General features: G+C 40.8%; 1 protein-coding gene across 4 annotated transcripts in view; it reads left to right on the forward strand.

Moving 5' to 3' along the window:
• ADCYAP1R1 (ADCYAP receptor type I) overlaps window positions 1-27,679 on the forward strand; it is a 149,554-nt gene that overhangs the window by 50,384 nt on the left and 71,491 nt on the right. For all 4 annotated transcript variants that reach the window (XM_072851560.1, XM_072851557.1, XM_072851558.1 and 1 more), the window contains exon 4: window positions 10,872-10,977. In XM_072851560.1, coding sequence (XP_072707661.1) covers window positions 10,872-10,977 — 106 coding nt within the window. The remainder of the gene's footprint in view (window positions 1-10,871; window positions 10,978-27,679) is intronic.

Below are 27,679 nucleotides of genomic sequence, written 5' to 3' on the forward strand. Positions count from 1 at the left end.
AAGAAGGAGGGAAATTGAGAATGAGCTTGAGTACTTCCCATTACCACTGTTGTAATGAGCTCTTTGCCTCTGTTCTTCAGTATTCTCCCCAGTCCCAAAGCCCCTTTGGGGAATATTAGAGTGAGAGCTGTAGCATGACGCACTTGCTGGAGCTGCCTGTGGGGAGGAGTGAAAGGGAGGAATGTGTGTGATAGTTGAGGGCAAATAGCTTTAATTTAATTAGTAGATTAATTAAAGCTTTCTCCCTTGGGTAGGGTATATGTGTATGTGTGTAGAAAGTGTTTCTGCAGCCTCCTGTAGCTGTTCATCACGCGTTTCTGTTCCAAGTGTGACTCAGATGGGGTTTCTATTGAACTTGCTGGGAGCCTGCACAAAACAAATTTCCTGTCTAAGACCTTTTCTTTTCAAGGTTTTGTTTAAATGTAATGAAGTATAAATGGGCAAATAATAACGAGTAATAACAAGAACTTGCCTTGCAAATGAATGTGGCATCCGGCAGCATGACAAATACAGAACTCCTAAAAGCTTCTCTGTTTCCCAACGTCCCTGCAGTGAGAGAAGTTTTACGTTAGCACAGATTCCCTCAGCCTTCACTAAATGAAACTCATCAAGACTTTTTTCAGTGTGATAAGCCATTCAGCTACTTGGTAGCCTTGACTCTGTACACTTTACATAGGTCCCAAGGAAAGCAGATTAAGGTCAACAGTGTCCTGGGCTGTATTAACAAGACCATAGCCAGAAGATCGAGGGAAGTGATTATCCCCCTCTACGCACCACTTGCTGGACCAGTTCTAGAATATTACATCCAATTTTAGGCTCCTCAATATACTAAAGATGTCAATCAACTAGAGCAAGTTCAGAGGAGGGCCACCAAGATGGTCTGTGAGGAGAGGATGAGGAAAATGAGCTTGTTTAGCTGGTGGAAGGAGAGAGGCTTTTGGGACAACCTAGTAGCAGCCTTACAGTACCTATGAGGAGATCATCAAGAAGAAAGAGACAGGCTCTTCATCATGGTGCATGGCAGGAGAACAATGGACTATGGGAATAAGTTGAAACAAGGGAGGTTCATACTGGATATAAAGAGAGGCCTTTTTACCCTGAGGATAGTTGAGCATTGGAGTAAGTTGCACGGAGAGGTTGTGCAGTTTCCATTCTTGGAGGTTTCCCAAACCCAGATGGAAAAAGCCCTGAGAAACCTGCCTGATCCAATTGTTGACCCTGCTTTGAATGGGAGGTTGAACGGGAGACTTCTGGAGGTCCCTTCCAACCTGAATTATCCTGTGATTCCATTATTCTATCTGAAAGACCTGTCATAGATAGTTGCCATGGTCTTGCTGCTGCCAGAGGCAAGGATGTCTGGGTGAAGGCAAAGGTGTGTGAGGGACTGAAGCTCTAAACACAAAATCTGTAGACGAAGAAAAGAAAGTTAAGACAGCTTTAGGCTATCTTTTATATCCTATTGCTTTTGGGTTGTTCTGACACCTGGTACAGCCTTCCAAGTCTAGTTTAAACAGGGAACATTCCTGTATTACCACTGCTGCCTGAAAAGTGAAAGAGAGGTGTGCCTTTCCCAAAAAATCCCCTGGAGGTAATAGGAGAGCAGAACAAGCCTTTCTGGCTGTTGCTATTGCTCTCAGAAAAGGCAACTCTAGTTGGAGTATGGGGCAAGTATGGGGCAACTCTAAGGACGATAGTCAGGGACCTTCTAGGTATCAGCTGGAAGCAACATAACCCCCTATTCAGAGTTTAAGTAAGTGGGAACTTTCAGTCTTCAGAGTAAACCAGTCTTTTTGCCAAGACAGAATACTGATTTAACAGAGAAAGTCTGGAAGATGGACAAGCAAAATCATTGTCACCTACAAGCTTACCCCATTGGATCAGCAGTTCCCCAGATCAGATGAACAGTGTGTCCCAAAGAGGTCAAAAATTAGAGTTCCTCTTTCAGTTCCTTCGTTGCAGGTGTTCAGCTGAATCTGAACACCATATCCCAGATTTCTGTAAACATAACTCCTCATTTCTCAGCCAGACACAACATGTTAACAGAGGTAGATCCTACCCTCCAACTTCCCATCCAGTCGTTTCTACTTATTATTCAGTCAGAACTGTTGTGCCAAATCTGCACAGAATATAGTTACCTGAGGCTTGAGCGATCTGACCACAGAGCCCAGATAAAAACTACTAATTATCTATTCTCCTTTGCAATCACAAATTCCAATGATTTATGTATGTATTACTTGCCTGCAACCCTTTTTCAATGAATTTCTGCTTGCTGAGACAGTCAGTTATTGAGGTTTGGCTACAGCTTTGATCTACACTGGGTTGCTCTGTTGCCAACGGCTCTGCCATGTTCAAGGACTGCCGTGCCACAGCCTGTGTCAAGAATTAGAGAGTGTCCTTGGAAGCAATTGGGGGTGATATCTGCAAGCCCTGAACCTCTGATGTCCTGCAGTGAACCCACAAACTCACTTTTGCTCCAAACTAAAAGCTCTCGGAGGAGAATCTTCCCATGAAATTTTAGTCAGATTTGTAACTGATGGGCCCTTCCCATCTACAAGAAGGGCTGGAAGGAGGATCCGGGGAACTACAGGCTGTCAGCCTGACCTTCGTACCGGGAAAGCTCATGGAGCAGATCACCCTGAGTGCTATCACATGACATGTAGAGGATAACCAAGGGATCAAGCCCAGCCAGCATGGCTTTAGGAAAGGCAGGTCCTGCTTGACCAACCTGATCTCCTTCTACGACAAAGTGACCCACCTAGTAGATGAGGGAAAGGCTGTGGATGTTGTCTATCTAGACTTCAGTAAAGCCTTTGACACCATTTCCCACAGCATTCTCCTGGAGAAACTGGCTGCTCATGGCTTGGATGGGTGTACTCTTCGCTGGATAAAGAACTGGCTGGATGGCTGGGCCCAAAGAGTGGTGGTGAATGGAGTTTACTCCAGTTGGTGGCCGGTCACAAGTGGTGTTCCCCAGGGCTCTGTGCTGGGGCCAGTCCTGTTTAATTACTTTATCAATGATCTGGACAAAGGGATCGAGTGCACCCTCAGTAAGTTTGTAGATGACACCAAGTTGTGCGGGAGTGTTGATCTGCTTGAGGATAGGAAGGCCCTACAGAGGGATCTGGACAGGCTGGATCCATGGGCCAAGGCCAATTGTATGAGGTTCAACAAAGCTAAGTGCTGGGTCCTACACTTGGGCCACAGCAACCCCATGCAACGCTACAGGCTTGGGGAAGAGTGGCTGGAAAGCTGCCAGGCAGAAAAGGACCTGGGGGTGCTGGTTGACAGCCGTCTGAATACGAGCCAGCGGTGTGCCCAAGTGGCCAAGAAAGCCAACAGCATCCTGGCTTGCATCAGGAATAGTGTGGCCAACAGGACTAGGGAAGTGATTGTCGCCCTGCACTCGCCACTGGTGAGGCCGCACCTCAAATACTGTGTTGAGTTTTGGGCCCCTCACTACAAGAGAGACATTGAGGGGCTGGAGCGTGTCCAGAGAAGGGCAACGAAGCTGACGAAGGGTCTGGAGCACAAGTCTGATGAGGAGCAGCTGAGGGAACTGGGGTTGTTTAGCCTGGAGAAAAGGAGGCTGAGGGGAGACCTCATTGCTCTCTACAACTACCTGAAAGGAAGGAGGTTGTAGAGAGCTGGGGGTCGGTCTTTTCTCCCAAGTAACAAGTGATAGGACAAGAGGAAATGGCCTCAAGTTGCACCAGGGGAGGTTTAGACTGGATATTAGGAAATTTTACTTCACTGAAAGGGTTGTCAAGCATTGGAACAGGCTGCCCAGGGAAGTGGTTGAGTCACCATCCCTGGAGGTATTTAAAAGACGTTTGGATGAGGTGCTTATGGACTTGGTGTAGTGGTGGACTTGGTAGTGTTGGGTTTATGGTTGGACTTGATGATCTTAAAGGTCTTTTCCAACCTGAACAATTCTGTGATTCTGTGATTCTGTAAGGCGGAAGACCCTGATTTGGACACTTAAATCCTATTGCTCTTGAATACTTTTGAAAATAAGTGGGAATTGCAATGTTGGCAGGAGTCTGTCAGCTTTTCAGGCCTAGGTTGACCTCTGAGGAATGAAGGAGGAAGACATCTATCATGTGTTATGGGGAGTTGTACTTCTAGAGTTTTATCTTTGGAGGAGAAAGTCTCAGGAACAATGGGAGAAAGCCATTTTTACGTGATAAAATCAGCGATTAGAAAGGGTTATTGAACCTTTAATTTCACCTCAAGCACATTATGTCTAGTAACATTTTTAAACACTTTTCCAATGAGTGGTTGCATCCTGCCAATACAAGGCTTTGAGAAACATTGCTTTGTATTGCCTGCTATTAGAGACAGGATAAAGGTATATTATGGTTTAACTCAAGATGTCATTTCCTGTGGAAGTCATCAACTATACTGCGAATGCCTCATCATGCTCAAAGAGAGATTTTTCAACTGATCTCCAAGGTAAAAAGCCAGTTAAGGCAAACTCAAAAATAGGTTTACCCCATGTTGCATAACACATCTTTTGTCCAGAATTACCACTTCAGAAAGTATCCACTGAGTGAAGAGAACTGTTGATTATGCTGCTACTATTTTCTAATCTGCAGTGAGACATGCATCTCTCCAGGAGGCATCTGTGTTAGAAGGCAACCACATCTTAAATTCATGGAAGCCAGTTTGAAAGGGATCAATACGTTTTTTTGGCAGTGTGCTCTGTGGGGTTTTTTTCTACATGATTTGCTTAAAGCATGGTGTCAAAACTCTGCTGCAGGTTGTACAATTGTGCCTTGGTTTGAATAAGTTTCTAATCGCTTTACCCTTTCACTTAGTCTGAAGTGTTTTGAAATTACAGTAGTTTGGGTGCCATTTACACAGGCAGACAAAAATGCAATCAAGTAACAACGTAAGGCCTTCCTGGAGACAACAATTTGTTTGACTGCCAAGCCAGTGTTGTGGGTACCAGTAATGATGTAAATCAGTTCTGAAAAAAATCCAGATAATCAGAGCTCCTTCCCAAACACCTCTATTTTTAACATAACGTTTTGCAAGTCTTGGCCCTGGTTTGACCGGTTGAATCATTGCTTGATAAGAACAAGAATTAAATCTAGTAATGTTGTTTCCATGACAAAGCAAGCTTCTTTCTGCAATGCTTACATAATAATGTATAATTTTTTAAGCTAAATTTTTAAAACTGAAAGTCATAATAGAATTAGTAAAAAGTATAATTCAGTATGAAGTGAGTGATCTAATACACCTAGTGGATTAAACTTGTGTCTTGCATTACTTTAGAGAGACTCTATTTCATCTCTAAGTTGATGTAAAATACTGTCCATGAAGGATCTAGTGAAGGGGTTTTTTTTTGTTTTGTTTATTTGTTTTTTCTTATCTGTATTTCTTTACCCCCCCTCCATATTGTCATGGTGCCTGATATGACATATCCTGAATGGAGTCAAAATATTCACATTCACTTTACAAAAAAAGAATCAGGACTTTACAGGCATAATACAGAAATGCAGAAAAGAAAAGAACAGCTAATGGTACTGAATTGCTATATTTGATCAAGTCTTTGTAGAAATGAAAATGCCAAACTAATTGCACAGTTTATTATCACATCTTTATTATGACTTCAAAGCATATTTTCTGATTCTGGAGTTTCTCAAGAATACTGGTGACTTTTCTCACTTCTGTAGATCCACTGAGTTAACTTGTGTAGTGAAAAGATATTTTAAAGCAATTGTAACTATTCCTACAGAGAGTAAAATGAGCAGAACAGTATTTTTTGAATGACTGTATGTAGTCAAAGACAGTTGGGGTTTCTTGGCTAGACCGTTCTGCACTGTTGGCCCACAGGATGATTAGTTTGGATAACACGGGGACCTCCTTCAATGCCCAGCTTTGATGTGTTAAAAAACTTCCAAATCCTTCCAGCCACCCGACCACCTCTCTTATGCACAGGTCTTTATCAGCGACTATGAACATGGCACAGGGATAATGTCCCATTCATAGAGAATGTCCTGTTTTTCTTCTGAGAAGGCCTGTATCCACTTGATATAACTGAGGAAATGATTCAAGTACTGAAACATAAATGTCTTTTGCCGTTAGAGATACCGTACAGTGCCCAAAATATCCTGAAAAAGGGCAAACATAAAGGTCCACGCAGGCAGCAGCAACTGGAGGTCAAGTAAGATACCCTAAGGCACATCAAATGGTCTAGACATCTGTGCTTAGACTTCTGACCTGCTCACTTGGGATATAGCCGTATGTTAGTGTCATATACACAGTGCATAAGTCAGGACAGCTACCTAAGCATGGTGTTCAGTTTAAGTTCATATCCCTTGTTCCTTAGTATAAGTGATTAGGAAGCATCTTCTTAATGCGACCCAGTCCTGCTCTCTCAGCTGCATACTCATAGCCTTGCTTTGTGCTTTGTTGCCTTTCCAGTATAGAAAACTTGGGGAAAGGAAGAAGTTGGTCTTGAAGTTACCTTCACCTGCCTTGCTCCCAGTGCTTGATATACTTGAACCAAAACAAGAAGAAAGAGAGCTTACTTAAATTCCAATCTGGAATAACCCAGCAACAAGTATTTACTTCTATGAGCAGGGAAGTGTATGGTGCCCTTCTGACCTACACAATTCCTCCCATGTGGTTCCTTCCCTGAAACATCCGTACATTTGAGCAATGCCTTGCTTAAACACATGACTCTAAAATTTGCTAATCTCATTTACACATATAGCTAGGGCAGGTCCGGAAGCAGCACAAAGGCGCTCACCTGGTTCTCTGCTCAGGTTTATGTACTAACAATGGCTTTCTTAATGGAACAGTTCACAATAAAGCAGCACCTTGAGAGTATGTGTGAGAGAATACATGTAGCTTGTAACATAATAACATGATTGCTATTAATATTACCATAATGTCAAGGGAACAACAAAGAGTTAAGTACTACAAGTTACACACAGCACATTCTGGTTTATCTCTGTGGTGGCCACCTTAATAAAAATAAATGCAGAAAAATGAAAGCTCTCAATTTGTTGCACATCTGTAGAGTCGTAGGCAGTTGCTTTTATTTTTTTGTATTCTCTCAGAACTAATTGTACTGTATTTACTGTATTTCTATCTATAAAAATATATGCCTTTTCAAAATTGGTATGAGTCAAACTCCTTCACTCCATTGAGAGTAATAAATTTTTTTAAAATAATTAATTTCATGCACTATTCACTTGGTTTCTTGATTTTTCTAGTATGTGTCAAAATATTCTTTAACTGCACATATCACTGATGTCTTCTGGGAAACTGAAACCAGACTGTCTCTACTGAACTCAGGAAATTGCAAATGTCCTTAAGGCAAAAGAAATGAAATCAGGAGGCCATGAAGTTCCAGCTTACACTTCCATTTGAATTGTGCTCTGCTGTTCAGTTGTTGAAGACTGACTCGACAGATTAAAGGCTCTACCAGTACATAGTTAATGGAAAAACATGAAACATTTGGATCCTTTCAGGAAAACATGATAACATTAATGCATCTCTGCATTCAACAGAGAAACCCTTTGTTATAAACAATCCAAACCCAGTTTTATTTTCTCAGATATGGCATTGCTAATTAGTGGAGATGACAGACAGCTTCTATTCTCTCCTCTGGCACTGAGGTTACTCTTTCCTCCCTTTCTTTGCTTTCTGTCTCAGTTTCTGTGTTCCCCAATATTTATTTTTTTTTAATCTGTTGATGAAGAGTGCAACAAAATGCCATAAAGATGGTTATGGAAACTCACATAAAAGTATCCTGCCAATAGTGAAAACTTAAGGGAGGCTACCGGGATGGGTGAAGCACATTGCTCTAGTGCTCTCTCTGTGCCCAGCAGTCTACATTTCAAATACCTCCTGAGCCAGACTTACTCAGATACAATTGACTATATTTAGTCAGGTTAGTCAGATACATCTGTTACATGTGCCTGTCTGCAAGGAAAACAATAAAATCTGAGCTTTTAACCTTAGGCTTTCTTTATATTCAATCAAGTCCTGGCTTTGATTTACCTCTACGAAAGAAGACACCCAAACCAGGAAGGATAAATCACAGTCTTTTGTCCTTTGACTACAGGTTGAATCTGAACCTTCTTCTCAAAGGTCTAGGGTTACCCCATAGGACATCAAAAGTTGGGCATGGTGGGTTTCTTAGTGTTTAGTATCCTTTGATGGACTTTGCATACATGCATACACATATATACATATATGTTTTGAACTCCTATAACATTTAACGTCCACAATATCAAGCTGAAAAGAGTTCTGCACGTCAACAATAAGTGTGTGAAGAAACATATCCTTTTGTTTATTTGTATCCTGCTGTCGTGGTTTAGCTTCAGTTGTCAACTAGGCACCACACAGCCGCTCGCTCACCCTCCCCCCCTGGTGGGATGGGGGAGAGAATCAGAAGACCAGGAGGAAGAAAATTCATGGGTTGAGATAAGAACAGTTTAATAATTGGAATAACAACAACAACAATAATAATTATAATTATAATGAAAAGGAAATCAACAAAAGAGAGAGAGAAGAACAAAACACAGGGGAAAAAAAAGTGATGCAGCCACTCACCACCTGCCAAATTATGCCCAGCCAGTCCCTGAGCAGCGATCGCTGCCCCCTGGCCAACTCCCCCCAGTTTATACACTGAGCATGACGTCCTATGGTATGGAATAGCCCTTTGGCCAGTTTGGATCAACTCTCTTGGCTGTGCCCCCTCCCAGCTTCTTGTGCACCCGGCAGAGCATGGGAAGCTGAAAAGTCCTTGACGAGTGTAAACATTACTTAGCAACAACTAAAACATCAGTGTTATCAACATTATTCTCATAATAAATCCAAAACATGGCACTATACCAGCTACTAGGAAGACAATTACCTTTACCCAGCCGAAACCAGAACACCTGCTCGCATAGACAATATATATTGCATTATTATTATTATTATTATTATTATTATTAGACAGCTTTTCTAATCTGCATATACTGAACTGTATAGAAACTCCCACATTCATGTACTGAGACAACCCCTGGACACTCCTTTCAGACCTGGGCAACTGTGGAGAGTAAACCAGTACTAGCAGCAGAAACCTGATTTACTTGCTATTTCTCTTTTATCTTTTAAAAAGATATTCTAAGAGTTGAATGTCAGCTAATGCAATTGTCCCAATCTTTGGTGAGGTTTAGGGGATGATGTAGCAAAAACCTTTATGTTCTTGGGAGATCCCAGAGATCTGTGACGATATATATTTTCAACGCCCCTGGGAGCCCTTAGAACAGAACAGTGTTTGTTTTGAAGATAAACAAATCTAATATGGTTATGCCTGGTATATCCCATGGGGAAAATAGCTGAAATTTATTACTGGGATCTCAGAGATGAAACTGTGTAGCATTATCAGTTCCTACAAATGGTGAGTAAGGCTTTCCAGTAGAGCTACATTAGGAAACCCCCTTTGTCTTTGAAATAGGGGTGGTGGCTTGTAACTGTTACAACGTCAAAAGTCTGCAAAAGGCTCCCTGCCTCCTAGCGCACACAAAAGCACAACACAAGCACCACCAAACTAAGATTATGCGTGCCTTGGGATTTACTGTAAGGGTGTGTTAAGTGTGTGGTGGCATTTCAATGCATTAGTGACCCAAACTGTTCACTCCATTCCCTCTATTGGGATGTGAGGGAAGTGAAGTTGACCTGTGCAGATAGGGCTCCAAAAATAAACTGAAGCAGTTTGAATTCAGGTATTGCTTTCATTGTTTGCTTGTTCTTACTTAGCAGATAATGGAAAACAGACCACTTGGCAGGTACACTCTTACTTCCTCTGTAGTTCTCCATCAAGAGTGAAGGAAATGGGATGGGAAATACGAAACAGCAAAATTGCTTGCAGAGAACCAGGGTGACCTATCCCATCTTCAACCAATGCACTGATTTTCATGATGCTTTCCACAGAGTGTGATTTGAACCTTAGCAGTGCCCTTATAAAATGATCTAATGAAACCTGAGATTGTATTTCCCCTGAATTGATATCCCCTGACCACTTTCTACAACAAAGAATGAAATCTTGTATTGATTTCCGGGCATGGGTCCCATTCTCACTTTGTTGCTGCTTTGGGATTGCCTACATTCTGTTGACTGCAATGTTCCTGTTATAGAGTCATTTATCTTCCCCCCCCCCCGCTTTTTTTCTTGTAGTGAGCTGCCTTTGAGCCTTAAAGATAGAAAAAAGAAAAAAACCCAAAAACCAAAAAACAACAAAGAAAAAGAAAAAGAAAAAGAAAAAGAAAATATTTTGATCAAATTATCTCAGTTTAATTGGCATTGCATTCTCTTTTGGCAAGAAAGTAGCCTTGTATTTACTGGGAATAAAGGAAGAAGGAAATATTAAGGAATGGGCAGGGTAAAAGAGTAAGAGAAAGAGCTGTTAATTTAATTTTGAGTCCTGAGTGTGGTTAATGGATTGTGCAAGACTCATAAGAAACTGGTGGAAGATCAAACTGAGCCTCAATTGATTTCTGATTCCTCTTTAAATTATTGCTTTATTTAGAGGTACCTTTGCTTCAGCCTTGTATGAAGAAGGCATACAATAAAATAAAGCAAACAGATTAGAAATTACACTTTGACAGGGAGAGCAACATAAAAACCCCAAACAATTTATAAGCACTGTAATTCCATAGTTTGGCCTTAAGCTTTCGGAGGGGGGGAAGGGGAAGGGGGGGGGGGGGAAATGAAAAAAAAAAGAAGTTTGTTGCAGTTTCCTCTCACCTCTTAAGGATATTTTAAATTCTTTTTCTGTTTGAAACGGGACCTCAAAACTTACTGATGTTTCCTCATAAACTCACTACCTATATTAAGTTTGTAATTGTTCTTTCTCCACATTTCAGGTTACAGCAACCCATTCCAACTGCATCATTAAAAAGGAGCAAGAGACTTGTCTGGAGAAGATACGGAGGGCAGCTGCCCTGAACCCTCTCAATGACTCTTCTCCAGGTGAGTTGCAGCTTGGGATAGACTGTGTACATTAAACTGATGGTTTCTGAACCTTTCCTGTCATGTCTGCAGGGGTTTTCAGCAATGTCGATGCAAACATCTTACAGTAAGAGGTGCAGTCACTGCAGCTGAATGAGCTTAGAGAAACATGATAAGGACAAAAAATCAGTCAATGGGGATGTGCAAGAACAATTGCTGGTTATTATCAGAGGTCAGGAATTTGCTTCTGTACTTTAGGTGATGCAGTGACATATATCTACAAAATTATTCCAAAAAGAAGGAAAAAAAAAAAAAAGAAAGAAAAGAAAAAAGAAACTGTGCCTGGAAAGGCTTTGACAGTGTTTATGTCTTCTGCTGGTGCAAGTGGCAACAGCTATTGGGGACTGGACATAAGACTAAGTGCATCATTGGTCTTTCTGTAACAGCTCATTCCCCCTCATCAGCTCAGTAATAATTTGTGCCTTTCTTTCACATGATCTGAAGACCTTTATAGGGATTAACATTGTGATGACCGTAATCTTGATAGAGAATACTTGTGCTATTGCTGAGATAAGAAACTGAGGCAGCAACCAAAGAAGAAATTAATAGTTTAATATCCTGTCTCATTTCCCACTGACTGCAGCAGGAGCTGCCTATGGCCAGCACCAATGAGAGAAGGGCAAAGAATGACAAAGAAACTAATTGGAAATCACGGTCTATTTTCTGAGTCCTGTCCAAACTGCTTCTACTGTGACTAGAATTGGTAAAACTGCAGAGAAAAGCAGATAAAACACACTGTGCGATAAAAGACAGGAGATTTCTCTCTCCTTTTCCTCACCATATATTTTAGACCAGAAGCAAGGCAGGGCAGGATGCACATCTCTGTGTTACCAAGAGCATCCTCTGAAGCAAGCCATTCCTGCATTTTAGCTGCTAGGAGTATTTCCATCAGTCCTGCTATTCATCTCATACGTAAACTCATTTTTGTTCTGCTTCCCAGGTTTGGGCAAATGAACTGTGTGGTTTGGTGGAACTGAGGAAAGCATGTACTTCAGGCAGTTCATTTCAGCCCTAGGGATGTGGTTTTGAGACCCTCTTTGTGCATTACAGAAGAGTTTCGCAATTCTTCCCTGGTCCAGAAGTGTTATAAGCAAGGACAAAAGGGAAAAAAACCTGTTTCTTCTCTCCTACCCCCAGAATGATGTCAGAAGCTGCCCATGAGCCCTACTTCTTATGATTATGCAATGACTATTATTTGGATTCAAGAATTCATACGTTTTCCCAGGTCAAAAGAGACTATTTCACCAGCTAGTTTGTTCTTTATCACTCAAATCCAGAATAACCTTGGTAGTAGGGGGACTATTCAGACTGAACTCCTCCCCCCCTGCCTGTTCCAAATTCAAAGAGCACAGCTTAGCGATACAGGAGGTCCAGAGCCATTGGAAAGGCTTTTGCATCCCAGTGTGATTAAAATGTATCACCCACTCAGGCAGGAAGGGACTGAATCCTTTCAAGCACTAGCTCAGCAGCAGAACCCAGCTGCTCTTTATTCTGTTCCTCCAGTATTTTTAGATTGAATCACTGTAAAGAAGATTTTCCCAGGCTCACTGTGCATCTTTTAGCTGTTCACCACATCCTGTGGCAGCAAGTTCCACAGTTTACAGGGCTTTGGGTAAAGAAGCCACATCCCTTCAAAAACTTTTCTTTTCCAGTGAAGAATTCTGGCATATTTCTTTTTTGAAAGCCATTTCATTCTGTGGATCCTGTTTGTTGCCCTTTGTCTCTACCTTTTTTAAATTATAGTAGACATGTTTTACATATATTTCATTTCACCTCTGGGACTATACCATTCCACTCTATCCCCTTTAAGTCCTGACCTTCCAGACTCACCTTTCAGTACACGATACTTATTTCAAGCCAGATCTTGCCACCCTCATTCCCAACAAGGCCTTACCTCCATAGTTAAAGGATGGGACATCAACAGAGCTCTACCACCTTCTTACTGTTTGCTCAATGTCATTGAGATACTACTTACTCTGTTTGGAATGACATCTTGTTCCTGCCTGCTAACAAGACGTGTAGCAACATGGGATGTCCACACATTGGAAAGCTGCCCTGTGGAAAAGGACCTGTGTGTGTTGGATGATATCTGGCTGAATATGAGCCAGCAGTGTGCCCAGGTGGCCAAGAAGGCCAATAGCATCCTGACTTGTATCAGAAATAGTATGGCCAGCAGGACTAGGGAAGCGATTGTCCCCCCGTACTCGGCACTGGTGAGGCCGCACCTCAAATACTGTGTTCAGTTTTGGGCCCCTCACTACAAGAGAGACATTGAGGTGCTGGATCATGTCCAAAGAAGGGCAATGAAGCTGGTGAAGGGTCTAGAGCACAAGTCTGATGAGGAGCGGCTGAGGGAACTGGGGTTGTTTAGGCTGGAGAAAAGGAGGCTGAGGGGAGACCTCATTGCTCTCTACAACGACCTGAAAGGAGGTTGTAGAGAGGTGAGCGTCGGTCTCTTCTCCCAGGTAACAAGTGACAGGACAAGAGGAAATGGCCTCAAGTTGCGCCAGGGGAGGTTTAGACTGGTTATTAGGAAAAATTTCTTAACAGAAAGGGTTATCGAGCCTTGGAAGAGGCTGCCCAGGGAAGTTGTGGAGTGACCATCCCTGGAGGTATTTGAAAGACATGTAGATGTAGTGCTTAGGTTTAGTGGTGGGCTTGGCAGTGCTAGGTTAACGGTTGGACTTGATGATCTTAAAGGTCTTTTCCAACCTAAACAATTCTATGATTCTATGATTCTATGATAGATTCTCACTCCACGGTGTTTGGGAAAATACCACAGGTATCTGTTTACTCCAAAAGCACTTTTGCTCCTGGTCTATTCATGGAATGGAGCACTATTCACCACAGCTGAACCCAGCTTTTAGGTTGAGTTATCCAGCATTGTTTGGAGAAGTTTCATTATGAACTCCCTGAAGAGGTAGTAACTGCCCATAAATTAAGCAGTCATATGTGCAGTGTGTTGATTCCTCTCAATTTTCACCTGCTGCAGACAACCTATTTTTCACTTGGGAGAAGTGAAAATTGCCCAACATTTGGTTTTTGTTATTCATCTGTAGCACTAAGACTTACTAATGATGGCAGGTAGTGGAGAAATATGTTATTAACTTGTCTCCTTCAAAGAAAGAGAAACATAGGAAATAACTCCCTTGCTTGTCAGAAACAGCTGAAAGAAGGAAGAAATCCCTCCTGGCTGGTGAGTAAACTTATGTTTATTCAAGAGCAAGGAAAAGCATAAAACTGCCTCTTCCCCCCTTTGACTACTTTTGCACGCAAATTTCCATAGAACAATTCAATATATAAATTTTCTGAGGACTTTTTTCCCCTCAGAGGGGCTTCAGGGTATAAAATGGGATTGTGAGTTTTTAGGGAGTCTGTAGAGGCTCAGGCACATGTTCAAGTTACTGTGGCTTAAAAAAAATCCTCCAAATCAGCTGAACTACAGTAACCTCTATAAGAAAGGTAGCTCCACATTCTTCTGTTGCAGGTGACGCAAAGTCAAATGGTCACGTATAAAACATGAGTCTGGGACATGAACAGTCTTTGCGATCTGTATTTCTACAGTATCTAGAACAATAATGTCACATATCCTTGTCCAAGGTGCCCACATGGTGCAAAAAATAATAATGGTAATAGTGGGTTCTCTGCTCCTGTTTAGAGACCTTGTCTTCTGCACTGATATTTCTCCTGCCTAAAAGTACTGCATGGAAAGCAAGACACTTTGAAGTCAAAAGAGGAAGAACGTCTTATGGGTTCCTACATTTTGCAATAAATCAACTCTCTCCTGCCATTGCTTTGCCCCCTTGCTGTGTTCAGCGTCTGTGAACACAGACATAAATTAAATGGTTCCCCGGAGCTCCTCTGGGTGAGGTCCAACACAAGTGCAATGTTGATGCTGCAACTGCAACTACAGGTCTTGAAGAGCAAGGCTGGCACTATATTATGGAAAGCATCCAGCCCCGACTTGCCAGTGGTCTGATGTTTTCCCCTTTCCCTCACCCTCTACCTCTCATGCCCAGATGTTAAGCTCATTACTATTTTATTCTTCACAGCACTGTTTTCCCTCCTTCTCCTGCTGTGCAATGACTATAATGCTTCAGAGACAATGATTGCTTTGAGATTTTCTGTTGGTTTGGGTTTTTTTTTTCATGAGTTTTATGATGGCTTCTTCATCTTAAATGCTTTAAATTCTTCAGGAGATTTACATAAGAAGAAATAAGGAACATGTGCTGACCCTGTGTGTCCATCCCTGTTCAACCATCATCTACAGGCTGAATGAAAAAGAGAATTTGAGGAAAATTAAAATATCAGCAGGACCCGGAATCTGACTCCTTTTCTCTGGAGACAGAATTAAAGTGATAAAGTGAAATAATGAAAGCCAAGGGCAAAAAAGAAAAGAGGGAGAGGAACGATTACTTCGTACACAACTTCTCCAGGCAGTGGAGCCAGGCTATTTCTTATATCAGTGTTTCCAGTCTCCCTTGTTTGAGTTTTTGTCCCTATGCTCGTGTAGAGCTGCCTCAGTTCCTGTTGGACCATCTTCTAGCTGTCAGCAGTCTTTAAGGGACTTTCTGCCTGATAAGAATTGGTGAAGCTCACTGCTGATCCATATGCACCATTTTTCATTTTTATTTTTTCCCATCCAGACTGTTGACCTGTTCCCAACCCTGGGGCTAGGAAAGAATGGCACAGGCGTTACTCAGATGCTGAATGACAGTTTCCTGGGTCACGTACACTTAGCATGGGATTCATCTAATTAAATGTTGATGCCTGCAAATGCGTCTACGCTACAAATGAGCAAGTCACCTTGCTCATTTTGTAGCTCTGGTTATCTAATAAGTAGAGCCTGAGACATAATTCATTTCATCCTCAAAGTAGATTATATGATGCCTTTTTTTCTCTACGGACATATGTAGAAGTAAGGGTAACCATCTCAGCTATATATATTTATACTGTAGATGTCTACATTTTATCAGAAAAATCCTACCTTTAGTATATGGCTCTGTTATACTGACTAGGTCATGCTAGAGTTCTGGATTACCCAAAAAAATCTGGACCATGATTTTTACCATGGGATGTTTTGATATTTAGGTGTCGTCTTCATACTATCCACGTACTTAACTGTAGTAGATCTGCTTATACTTGTGTGAGCAAGTTTTGCAATCAATGCTTCCTTGAATGGTGACCTCAAAAGACAGGAAGGTGTTTAGCAGCCTGTGCATTCACACTTGCCACATGCATGCACTGACAGAGAGAATCTCCCAGCTGTTTTCTGCTTCCTGGTGGGTTTGTATCACACCTAGAGGTAACTCTGTCCTGGTGTTGGCTGGGATAGAGTTAATTTTCTTCCTAGTAGCTGGTATAGTGCTGTGTTTAGGATTTTAGTATAAGAATAATAGTTATAACACACTGATGTTTTGACTGTTGCTAAGTAATGTTTACACTAGTCACGGACTTTTCAGCTTCCCATGCTCTGCCGGGTGCACAAGAAGCTGGGAGGGGGCACGTCCAAGATAGTTGATCCAAACTGGCCAAAGGGCTATTCCATACCATATGACATCATGCTCAGTATATAAACGGGGGGAGTTGGCCAGGGGACAGCGATTGCTGCTCAGGGACTGGCTGGGCTTTGGTCGGCGGGTGGTGAGTGGTTTTATCACTTGTTTTTTTTCCTGGGTTTTGTTCCTCTCTCGCTTTCTTGTTGTTTTCCTTCTCATTACAATTTATTATTTGTTTTGTTCCAATTATTAAACTGTTCTTATCTCAACCCACAAGTTTCTTACTTTTGCTCTTTTAATTCTCTCCCCCATCCCACCAGGGGGGGAGGGTGAGCGAGTGGCTGTGTGATGCTTAATTGCTGACTGGGGCTAAACCACAACAAACTCCAAGGGCCTTAAACATTTGTCTGGCTTGATCTGGGATCTACTGGCCAGTTGTACCTCATACTGTCCATGGGAGCACAAGATCACAGCCAGGAAATACTCCACTCAGAGAAATCCCACTCTGGAAAGAGCCCTGCTAATGAAGTGTAGAACATTTCTCCAGCTGTAGATTGGCATGATAGACTTTTCCCAGCCTGTCACCTGTCTTGCTTTCCACTGTTGGAACTTGATATTCTGGACTTGTCCCCTGAATGTGGCACTCTCTCAAATGGTGGGGGAGTTCCTTGAGTGATCTGCAGATTTGGGCCTCTGATTGAACGTTTATAGTGCCTAAAATGGACTGATCTGGAATGAGCCAAGGTATGATAATAGTGAACCCAGCACAAGAATTTGAATAGGAATAGAAATAGAAGTGATGAGGACTCATTGGTGACTATGTGGTTAATGACTCACTGTCAAATTAATCTTTAATTTGTAGTCCTGGTTAGCTGGTCGCATTCTTCCTGTCCTTCCTCTGAAAAAAGTTGAAGGGCAGTAGCATTGCCTGGCAACTCAATAAATTCAAATGTAATAAGTATTTGCAGAGATGTGGTGCTTACAATGATCTTTGTTAAGAGGAATCCTATCAGCAAGTTAACCTGTAAATCAACAGGAAGGAAACTGGTAAGGGTGCTGAGGGGTAGGAGGTGGTAATTGGAAGGTAATGGTTGTAAGGCAAGGAGAGAGAAAATCACAGTAGACTTTGAAAAATGTTTCCATCTTCCTATGATGATGGAGCAGGTTTTTATCATTTTAGATTTTTATTGGGTGTCTCACCAGCCTCCTGTTCTTTCAGAGCGTTTTAATTATCTGCTCGTATTTCCCTTGGCACCACTGGGAAGACATTACTTCGTTGTGTGCCTGTGTATGTGTGCATGTGACTCCTTTATTGATGCAGCTGTGCACAATAACAATAGGACTAGGATTGTTCTTCTCAGTCAGCTTTTAAAAGCTATTGAATTCCTAGAGCTGGGATGGTATGGTTAAGAATATGTCTCTACATCTAAATGTTTTCTACTTGACTCCTATTTGAGCCAGGATACTGACTTAGATAGCTTTGATCTGCCTGAATACATCTGTCTTAGGTCAAAGATGCTTTTTTGTGCTGATGGATTTATCCATGTGACACTGCATAAAGTGTCTTCTACTAACCTCATGTTAGAGATGGTAGAAACAAGCAAGAATTTCAAGCTAGAAGATAGGGATCATGCGGTACCAGGGTTAGGATCTGTACTCATTTCAGACATCTATACTGTAGAGGTCTCTATCTGAACAAGACACCTGTGCAATCCTTGGTACCCAAGCTGTGATCAAGCTTTACTCTTTCTCAGGCAAATACAAGAAAAAAAGCTTCACTAATCTCTGTTTTCCAAGCATTGACTCATTCTTTAGCTCTTTGCTGAATGCGTCTGAGTTTATCAACAGGCTTTTTAGAAGTCTGTTCATCAGATATAATGGATGGATTCATGTCACCTAAATATGGTTGTATAAAGTACAGAGGCTTTTATTAATGCTAGTTATTTAGACTGTGTTTACAGTCAATAGATCAAAATAAGTACTTAGAAGTCACCTACACTTACAAGTACTTACAGAACTTAAACTTGTCCTATTTTACACATCCATCTTACATTGAGAAGACTGCATGACAAGTGCCCATTTCTCTCCATTGCCTATTAAAGCAATAATTATTGAAGTCTGAAGTTAAATGGTATGAATTCTATTGATAATAATGTAGCAGTACTGGAATGAACAAAACCTTCACAATCCAGGCATAAACCAAGCTGCAGGCTGTAGAAGGAATCTTGTTCCCAAATGGAGCAGCAGCAGCTAAAAGAGATGTTGGGAGCCTACTGTGAACTCAGTCGCATTAGTGAAGCTGAAAGCCTGGAAGTGCATTGTCACTGAAAAAGTTCAGGATCAGCTGTGGCAGGGGAAAGAAGGGGTGCTGTGTCACAGACAGACTGCTTTGGAATGATCTACAGAGAAGTTTCTTGCCAGTCATGGCTGGCGACGGGACAAAACTCTACCAGATGAACCACTGGTATGTTCCTATTTCTAGGAAAAGCCTCTAGCATATTTCTTTCTCATCCTTCTATAATACACAGCAAAGCTATACTTATATGTATGGTCTGCCTGGGAAGACAAATAGTATAATAACAATAATTTTACTGGTGAAAGATTCCTGGTAACAGCGATTAAAAACCTGTCCACATTGTACCCTAGACATAATACAAAGATGCACATGCTAACGCCAGTTGAGCAGGGGTATTCATTTGGCATTGTAACTCGCAGCTGAGACCATGGTCCTGGGAGCAGAAATAATTTGCAGCAGGGCAGTGCTATGCTTGTGCAGTCCTACAGCTTTGGCTTCCAGATCTAGCTGGGTTGCCATTAGGCTGGGGATCTCTGTACCATTCTTCATTAGGGATCCCAGTGTCTTTGGTAGTCCTATGTGTCTCAGCATCAAGAAAATCTTTCCTTAATATACTATCCCTTTCTCTTCAGTGCCATGTGCCACCCACAGCATAGTACTAAGCCATGGCAAATTAGTGGATTGTGTAGGGCCATAGGTGCATCATGCAGTACCAGAGCAGTATTCTACCATGGATTTTCTACAGCATGTGATAGATATGGATACTTTAGTCTCTGTCCTAAGAGTCTTAACCCCAAATCCTACTAGTTCTTATTCACTGTTTAGTCTCCAGGGATGCGGTTTGTCTCTCTTGATTTTAGTAACTAACACCTCAGTTGTCGAGCATAAACTAAGTCTTAAGTAGCCACTGAAGAGATCTAAGGTCATTCAGCACATAAGAGCTCTAAGGAATAGCTCTAAGGTCATTCCTTAGAGCTATTCCTTTCAAACTGCTATGGGTTCCTGACATTTGTGGGATAAATTGTTCTCTGGAATGGCCTTTTTCTCTCTACTGACTCAAGAGGGAAGCTGGAGAGCAAGTTAAGCTATATGGACTCTCTAAGATAGTTAAAACTTAGATGAGGTGATCATCAGCTTGGGAATGGTCAGTTAAGATGACTCAGAGAAAAGATGCAAAAATTGCTGTAATGGAGCAGAAATTTCTATTATCTCCTTGGGCAGCATGAACACATTCTGCCAACACATACAGCAGCGTTTTGGTGGTTTAAATGAGGATTGCCTCCTTTGCAAGCCCTGCTAATAAATCTCAGTTTAGTCATCTTCTCAGCATTTGCTGGACTTCCATTCAGATGGGAAATGAAGGGAAGGAAAAGTACTGGAATTTAATGGCTACAGCTCTGAAAACACTATTAACTGCAAAGCACGTGTATGACCTACTATTCCCATCCCATAGTATATTCATTGTAATAATAACTACCTGATTCTGTCAAAGCTATTACTTTTGTAATCTCCAGAATTGACAGGAAGTCCTTCTTTAATAACTGAAGAACATAAGTTAAAAGAAAATAAAAGGTGGAATGGAATTTTTCCAGGCAACTGGGTAAGATATTGACTTGGATAAGATTAGTTTCTGGGAGCAGGACTGAATAAAAGTATTTTTCTGCAAGCAGTTTAGTCATTGAAAAATGCAGGTTCAGGTTCAAATTTTAAATAATTTAGGGCAAAAAATAATGACCATTAACAAATTTGGAAAATAAAAATGTATTGACATTTCATGACAGAACATGGCTTCAGAAGTATTGATACTTAAATTTAATTAGGGTTAAAAAATAAAGAATGTTAAAGTGAAAAATAAAAAGCTAAAAATAAAATTTCCTATCTGCCTGTCCAACTCTGTATTTCATGTCAGCCAAAAAGAAGGAAAAAAATCTCACTTAATTAAATAGAATGGGGTTTTTTTTCTTTTTTTTTTGTTTAACCATTGAATTGAAATATCAATTATTTACACAGTTCCAATTGTGACTTCCTTGTTTCTATGGTGACAGCTAGTTCATTAAAACACACCACCTCTCTTTTTTTATCTGGAGTATCAAGAAGCCCAGTCTTACCTTCCATGACATGGCATACATGATGTGCAATGAGAAACTGATCTAAGGTAAACAGGGGCAGCTTCTTTACAATATATGCAGAGGCTATCAGGAATTGAGGGTTTGCCCCATACACTTATTTACTTGCTTTTGGGTTTTGTTTTTTTGTTTGTTGGTTTGTTTGTTTGGTTTGGTTTTGGTTTTGTTTTTTAATTACCATTTTCAAATGCAAAGTGTAGTAGATGCATTTGAAATGGATTTTACCTGTGCGGCAGGGGATTGTTTTAATTCATGTTGCCCCAAGCTGCAATTGTGAGCATTACATATAATTGCAAGCATGATATACCAGATCACTGCAGTTAAAAAATGAATGCTCAATAGCAGTAAAACTTATACAATGGAATGAGTGATGGTCTTTCCTGTGCTGCTGTGATCTGTTGGTATCTTCAGAGTCATGGACAGCTGGAAGCTGTGACAATTTACAATCATTTAGCTTTTTAATGTCTATAGTACTGTGGCAGAAAAAAATACCCAAAAGACTATTAATGTGTCATCTGGATTATAACTGAGTGACCATCTATGATTTTAGTATGATTTTCATCAGATCTTTGCAGGCCATTTTAAACTGTGTGCTTGTGCTGTATCCCATCAAGCAGCTGCTGCAGTCTTCTGCAGAAGCAGATACATTTCAGTGCTGAATTAAAGTGTTTCCTTGCATGCAAACTGTGTTTTCATGAAGGTCCTAAAAATATGTTATATTTCTGTAAAAACGAGTGAGTCAGGCATCAGACAACTGGATAGTCTTTTAAAAAGTAACTCTGTGAAAATGGTCTTTTGTTCCTATTCCCATGACATATTCTGGGGCTGTCTGCTGTATTTTCTGACAAAAGTGAGCTTTTATTGCTTATTTAGACTGTTAGTCTTGCTGAGAAAAACATAGAGGTAAGAGAGTGAATTAGATTCTTGCTGGAATCAATGGCACAGTTGACTGGTTTCTAGGATCTTTATTTCTAGTGATGGAACATGGATTAAGACAGCACTGATTGACTTTGAATTTGTCTGCACTGGCAGTGACTACATTTCAGGGAAAACGTAAATGAACCCCAGACTTTGCATGTCACTTGCATTCTAGTGTCCAATAAGTTCCTGAAGCAAGAGAATTAGGGAATTACTTCAGAGTTTTTTAGGATCAGATTCAGGTGCACATGAACAGCAAGCATCTCTAGATTACTTAGTGTATAAAGACATTCTGACATGGGACCTACAGAAGGTCTGTGTCTATCTGGACTGGCAACTTGATCCCCTAAAGCATCTCAAATTGTACTAAAAACTTATCTTTGTGAAAATAGATTAAATCCTTGCAGTGGAAATACCTGATGTAGCTGCCTAAAAATTCCATGTTCAGTCTAAGTTAGTCACCCAGGCTCCCTCAATAATCAATGATGAACAACAGAAGACTTCTGAGTGCAGATTATTACCCACAGACATCTTCATTTTATCACTGGAATTACTTTCAGGGCTTCAGTAAATATATTGACTTCATGGACTATAGTGGAAGCTGAGATACTGGGGAAAGGAGGTTACTGTATAGAGACAGGTATCCAGTGCCATTTGAGATGCCTTGGCTATCTGAGACACCCACACGGGGCTGGAGGATGTGGCATAGACTTATTGGAGTAACAATATTGGAATAGAAGCAGAAGGTCAGGTAATACCTCAGGTGGCCCTAGTGATATGCACTGAGGCAGCTGAAGCCCACCTCAGTTTGCATACAGACATATATATTTAGGTTTCTTGGTCTGAACTTAAAGGACTCACTGAATCAGGGTGGTGAAACACTGGAACAGGTTGCCCAGAGGGTTGTAGATGCCCCATTGTCCTGGTTTCAGATGGGACAGAGTTCATTTTCTTCCTAGTAGCTGGTATAGTGCTGTGTTTTGGATTTAGGATGAGAATAATGTTGATAACACTGATGTTTTAGTTGGTGCTAAGTAATGTTTACACTCGTCAAGGACTTTTCAGTTTCCCATGCTCTGCCAGGTGCACAAGAAACTGGGAGGGGGCACAGCCAAGGGAGTTGATCCAAACTGCCCAAAGGGCTATTCCATACCATAGGACGTCATGCTCAGTATAGAAACTGGGGGGAGTTGGACAGGGGGCAGCAATCACTGATCAGGGACCGGCTGGGCATCGTTTGGTGGGTGGTGAGCGGTTGCATCACTTGTTTTTTGGTTTGGTTCCCCCCCCCGCCCCGGGTTTTGTTCCTCTCTCTCTCCCTCTCTTGTTATTTTCCTTTTCATTACAATTATTACAATTATTACAATTATTATTATTATTATTATATTTCAATTATTAAATTGTTCTTATCTCAACCCACAAGTTTTCTCACTTGTGCTTTTCAGATTCTCTCCCCCATCCCACCAGGGGGGGAGGGTGAGTGAGTGGCTGTGTGGTGTTTAGTTGACAACTGGGGTTAAACCACAACACCCGTCCCTGGAAACATTCAAGGTCAGGTTGGACGGGTCTTTGAGCAACCTGATCTAGCTGAAGATGTCCCTGCTTATTGCAGAGGGGTTGGACTAGATGACCTTTAAAGGTTCCTTCCAACCCAAACCATTCTATGATTCTATGAATCTCAATGGAAAGAGAGAGGCAGAGAATCAGTCATGTTTCCTAAGAGAGTCCTCTAAAAAAATAAAGGAAGTTTTATTTGCTGAAGGATGTTAACCAACCTATGAAAAATGCATATTTTTCATAGAGAAAAGAAAAATACTAATGTTAAGTATTCTGAGCACTGACTAAAAGAGACATATTTGATTGTTTCTTAACAGAAAAATTGCAGGACTACGGTACACACACATCCACAGAGTTTGGTTGTATTACTCGAATTACCCAAAGGCAAGGAAAGAACAATACAGCAATAATTTATGATCTCTGCTTGAGCTTATAAAAGACTAGAAGGGTGTAAAAGATACTGGTACATATGCTAATAGTTAATAAAGATGAAATAAAAATGTTGATCCTTTCTATAATTCTTCAGGTTTGGGCTTCTGTTGCTAATGAATTCATAAAGTACGGCCAGTGAATATAATAGGATCTACCAATACAGACTGAAAGTAGGATTCTTGGCTGTGATAAGGATATGTTTTATCACCCTGATATGACAAGACATCTGTAATATACTTGTTGATTTCCATCCTACCCCACAATAGCTCCCCATATGTAATGACGTTTCTTGTTGCTGGTAATGACAATCAGGATCCTTGTTCCTTCTTCTGGCTCTGTGTTGGGAAGAAGCACAAAAGGGAATAGAGACACTAGAGCAGAGACACAGTGTGGGACACCGGTTTTTCATCAGCTGACAGGGCTATGAACTTGTGGAACTCACAAAGCTTTTCCAAGAGAAGTGTGAGCTGGGAACAATGCTCCAGCCTGGGACCCGCTGCAGAGAGGCATGACCCGACTCCCTCTTTTGCTTACACATGGAGACTGTGGTCACCCAGTCTGTCATTTGTATGAGACGACAATGACAGTCATCAAGCATCATGTAGCGTCCTTCCGTTTCTGCCTTGTTTCTATTCAATCCTTCAGTGTCTCATTAGAGGTAGATTTAACGGGCTTAGCAGTGTCACAGCCCAGGAAGTGAACTGGTTGGACCTTACTTTCTGGGATATGATGGGACATCTGTGAGCCTGCTATGAAGGTGGCATTGTTTGAACTTCCTTGGTTATTCTTCTGTACCTTGATATGAAGATGAGAACAATATCAGGGTTTGGTGGTTTTTTTTGCAGAGAGACAGCATGGAGTTTTTCTCATGGAACCTGAGATTTCTATGCCGTAGGTATTTTTATCTTGGCTATTGTCCCGAAGCTGCCTTCATGGTCAATGGACAAAAGTCGCCTTTTTGAGAAAATGACTCATCAGACCTATTTCAAACGTCTGCTTTCAGATGAGAGACAGTGTTCTCTAGGATTGCCTATTTCTATCTACTACTACAAAAATTTTGAGGGCTATTCAAATGTAGATGTTGTCAATTGGTCAGTTGAATCCCACTCTGGTAAGCACATTTGCCAGTTACTGCTTGCTTTGTTAATGGGAATGTTTGCCTGTACTTATACCACTAGTGGGAGAACAGTAAATGTGATGGGAACAAGAAGGGGTTAGAACCAACTCCAGTGGCTTTCCATTAATAACTTAAATTGGAAGATTTTCTGTACACTCTTAAGACTCACTTTCTTTTCACCAGTGTATTGGCTTCTGGAGGAACATTCTGACATATCACATTTTGTACATTTAGAATCACTCCTTTTGGTATCTGTGTGTATTGTAGGATCATTTGGAAAGCTCTAATCATGGATCAAGTGTTGTTAGACCAAAGACTCAAGAGAGTCTTCTTAGCCTGTTCCTTACCGTAAAATGTTTTTTCTGATGAGACTTCAGCAAGCACTGATATTCTCACATAGGTGGCCAATGACTAAAATTGCCCAACTGTACAATTTCATTTCTTGTTTCAGCTTATTCTGAGCTACATCCACTACTTCTTAATATACCTTACAAACATAAGCCAAGAACTTCATTACAGGAAACTGCCTACTCAATAATACATGCAGTTGAATAAGTGTAATAATTTGGACTCCTGACAGATTGTGCATATTGATTTTTCCTCATCAAAATAAAACTGAAGAACAGTAAGTTAAATCATCTTCAGACAGATGAACAAGTTACAGTATTATAACAAGTTATTAACTACTTCATCTGCTAAGGGGTAGAAAAATGTCTGTATGTACTCCTCTCACCATGGCAAAAATGAGATAATTCAGTTTTAGTTACCCTCAAAAGTAGAAGTGCAAAGTAACTTACATGCATAATAACACCTTAAATATCAACTCCCTGAGCCCTTACTAAGCCCTATTTTTTTCCACAAAGTTCTTCATATTTTTACTTCATTAGACACTTAAGCTATGCCCTTTCTTTTGTTGGACATACAATGGGTCAGATCTTGATCCCCTCTGCAGGATGCTGAAGAGATTTAGAAAGTGGAGACAGCCCTGCAGTATCTGTTGAATTTCATGGCCTCTTCCATCAGTGGAAGAGCAAGGCAGCAGGAACTACATAACCAACATGCATTGTATTTTTTTTAGTTTCTAAGCAGGGGAGGATGGGGGTGGGGAAAGGGAGATCCTTGGCTTTGCCCATGAGCTGCTAGCCAGCACTGCTGACTCAGAATGTGCATGGTAATTTGCTCCTGGCAAAAGGGAGGAAAAGAAAATGTGCAATTCCTTCCCCAAAATCCTCCCATGAAATAGAAGGAACAGGAAAGGAAAAAGGGAGAGCTCTCTCAATTTCATGCAGTTTTCCATGCTTTTATAAAAGAAATGAAGCAAAGAAGAACTATTCTTACATGTTTTGGGGGTCATAAAGCTTAATGTGTTGAAATATTTCATTCTAGAGAGAAGAATTTTGCATGCTATACTAGAAAAAAGTGAACTTGGCCTGTGCTGTTGTTATGCTTCCCAGTTTGAGATTTTATTTTCTAATACTAATTCCACCACAGAAATAGGTTATTCTGTGGTGCAGGAATACTTTAGCAATACCATGCTGAAGTCTAAAGGTGAAATTAACCTCATGTTAGCTGGCTGACAGCAGAATGTTTGCTTAAGGTGGACATGTAGGCTCATCCATAGGAAAAGAAAAAAAAAAAAAAGAGGAAAAAAGTTGATTCAACCAGCCTATCTTTGATATATATTTTAAGATAATTTGTTAATTTCAGATACTTCAAAAGTAGGATAGTACACCTTCTCTCCTATTGATGTGTCATCTGTTTTTTCCTCATTTCATATCTACAGGAACATTGAATGTTAGAGTCCATTTCTAAGCCAGCTTTTGGTTTTGTTTATTCTTTCAAATATATGCATTATTCTTGCAAGTTAATTGGAAAGAAATAGAATTTAGAAAACTTACCATCCAGATTTCAGATTGATCTCAGTTAAAATAAATGTTTTTTCTTCCTCTTTTCATTTCTGAATTTTGCTCCTGGATGCCATGAAGATTTGACAGCTGGATGAATACACGGTGTCTTATAAATGATTTACAGATGAATCAAAATAATTACTTGCCTCTTGCACCATACTGTAAACATGGAGTTTAGAGGCCCTTTTGCTTTATCATGGGTAGTTGTGAGCTTCAAGCCGTATGAAAATATCCAGACTCACCTCCCAGCGAGTGATATATTTATAGCTACCACCAGCTTGTTTTCTGAAAAGATCACTAGCAAATCATACTTTAAAGATTTTGGTAATTCTTAAGCTAAACACACCCTTTACCAAAATAAGTGCAGCAAATACCCAACCGGCGGTGGGAGGGTTCTGCGGTCAGCACCAGGAACAGCTCTTGCTCTTCTCCAGTTGTAATTCTGCTGCTGTCAATCTGCAACCTCAACTCCCACTGAATTCAACAGGCATTTTCGATACGTATTTCAGTAAAGAGAACTGTACAGGGCTCTGTATTTAGGGGAAAATGGCTTCCTTGGGGAACAATTGCATGACTGGGTGTTAGACATCTAATTTATTGGCTAAATTAGCTGGCTACTCTTGCAAGACTCCTTGTACAGTTGATAGATACTGAGATTTACATTCAGTTTGCATATTAAAACATGTATATTAAGGTGTCTTAATATGCAAGCTGAGTCCTATTCAAGGTGTATCCATAATCTCAAAGAGTTTAGCTGGCTATTTCACTTCCCAGTCCTGGATTTCCTATTTCTCCATAATTCACATATACTA

The sequence above is a fragment of the Ciconia boyciana genome, chromosome 2 (genome assembly GCF_034638445.1).
Source record: "Ciconia boyciana chromosome 2, ASM3463844v1, whole genome shotgun sequence".
Lineage (NCBI taxonomy): Eukaryota > Metazoa > Chordata > Aves > Ciconiiformes > Ciconiidae > Ciconia > Ciconia boyciana.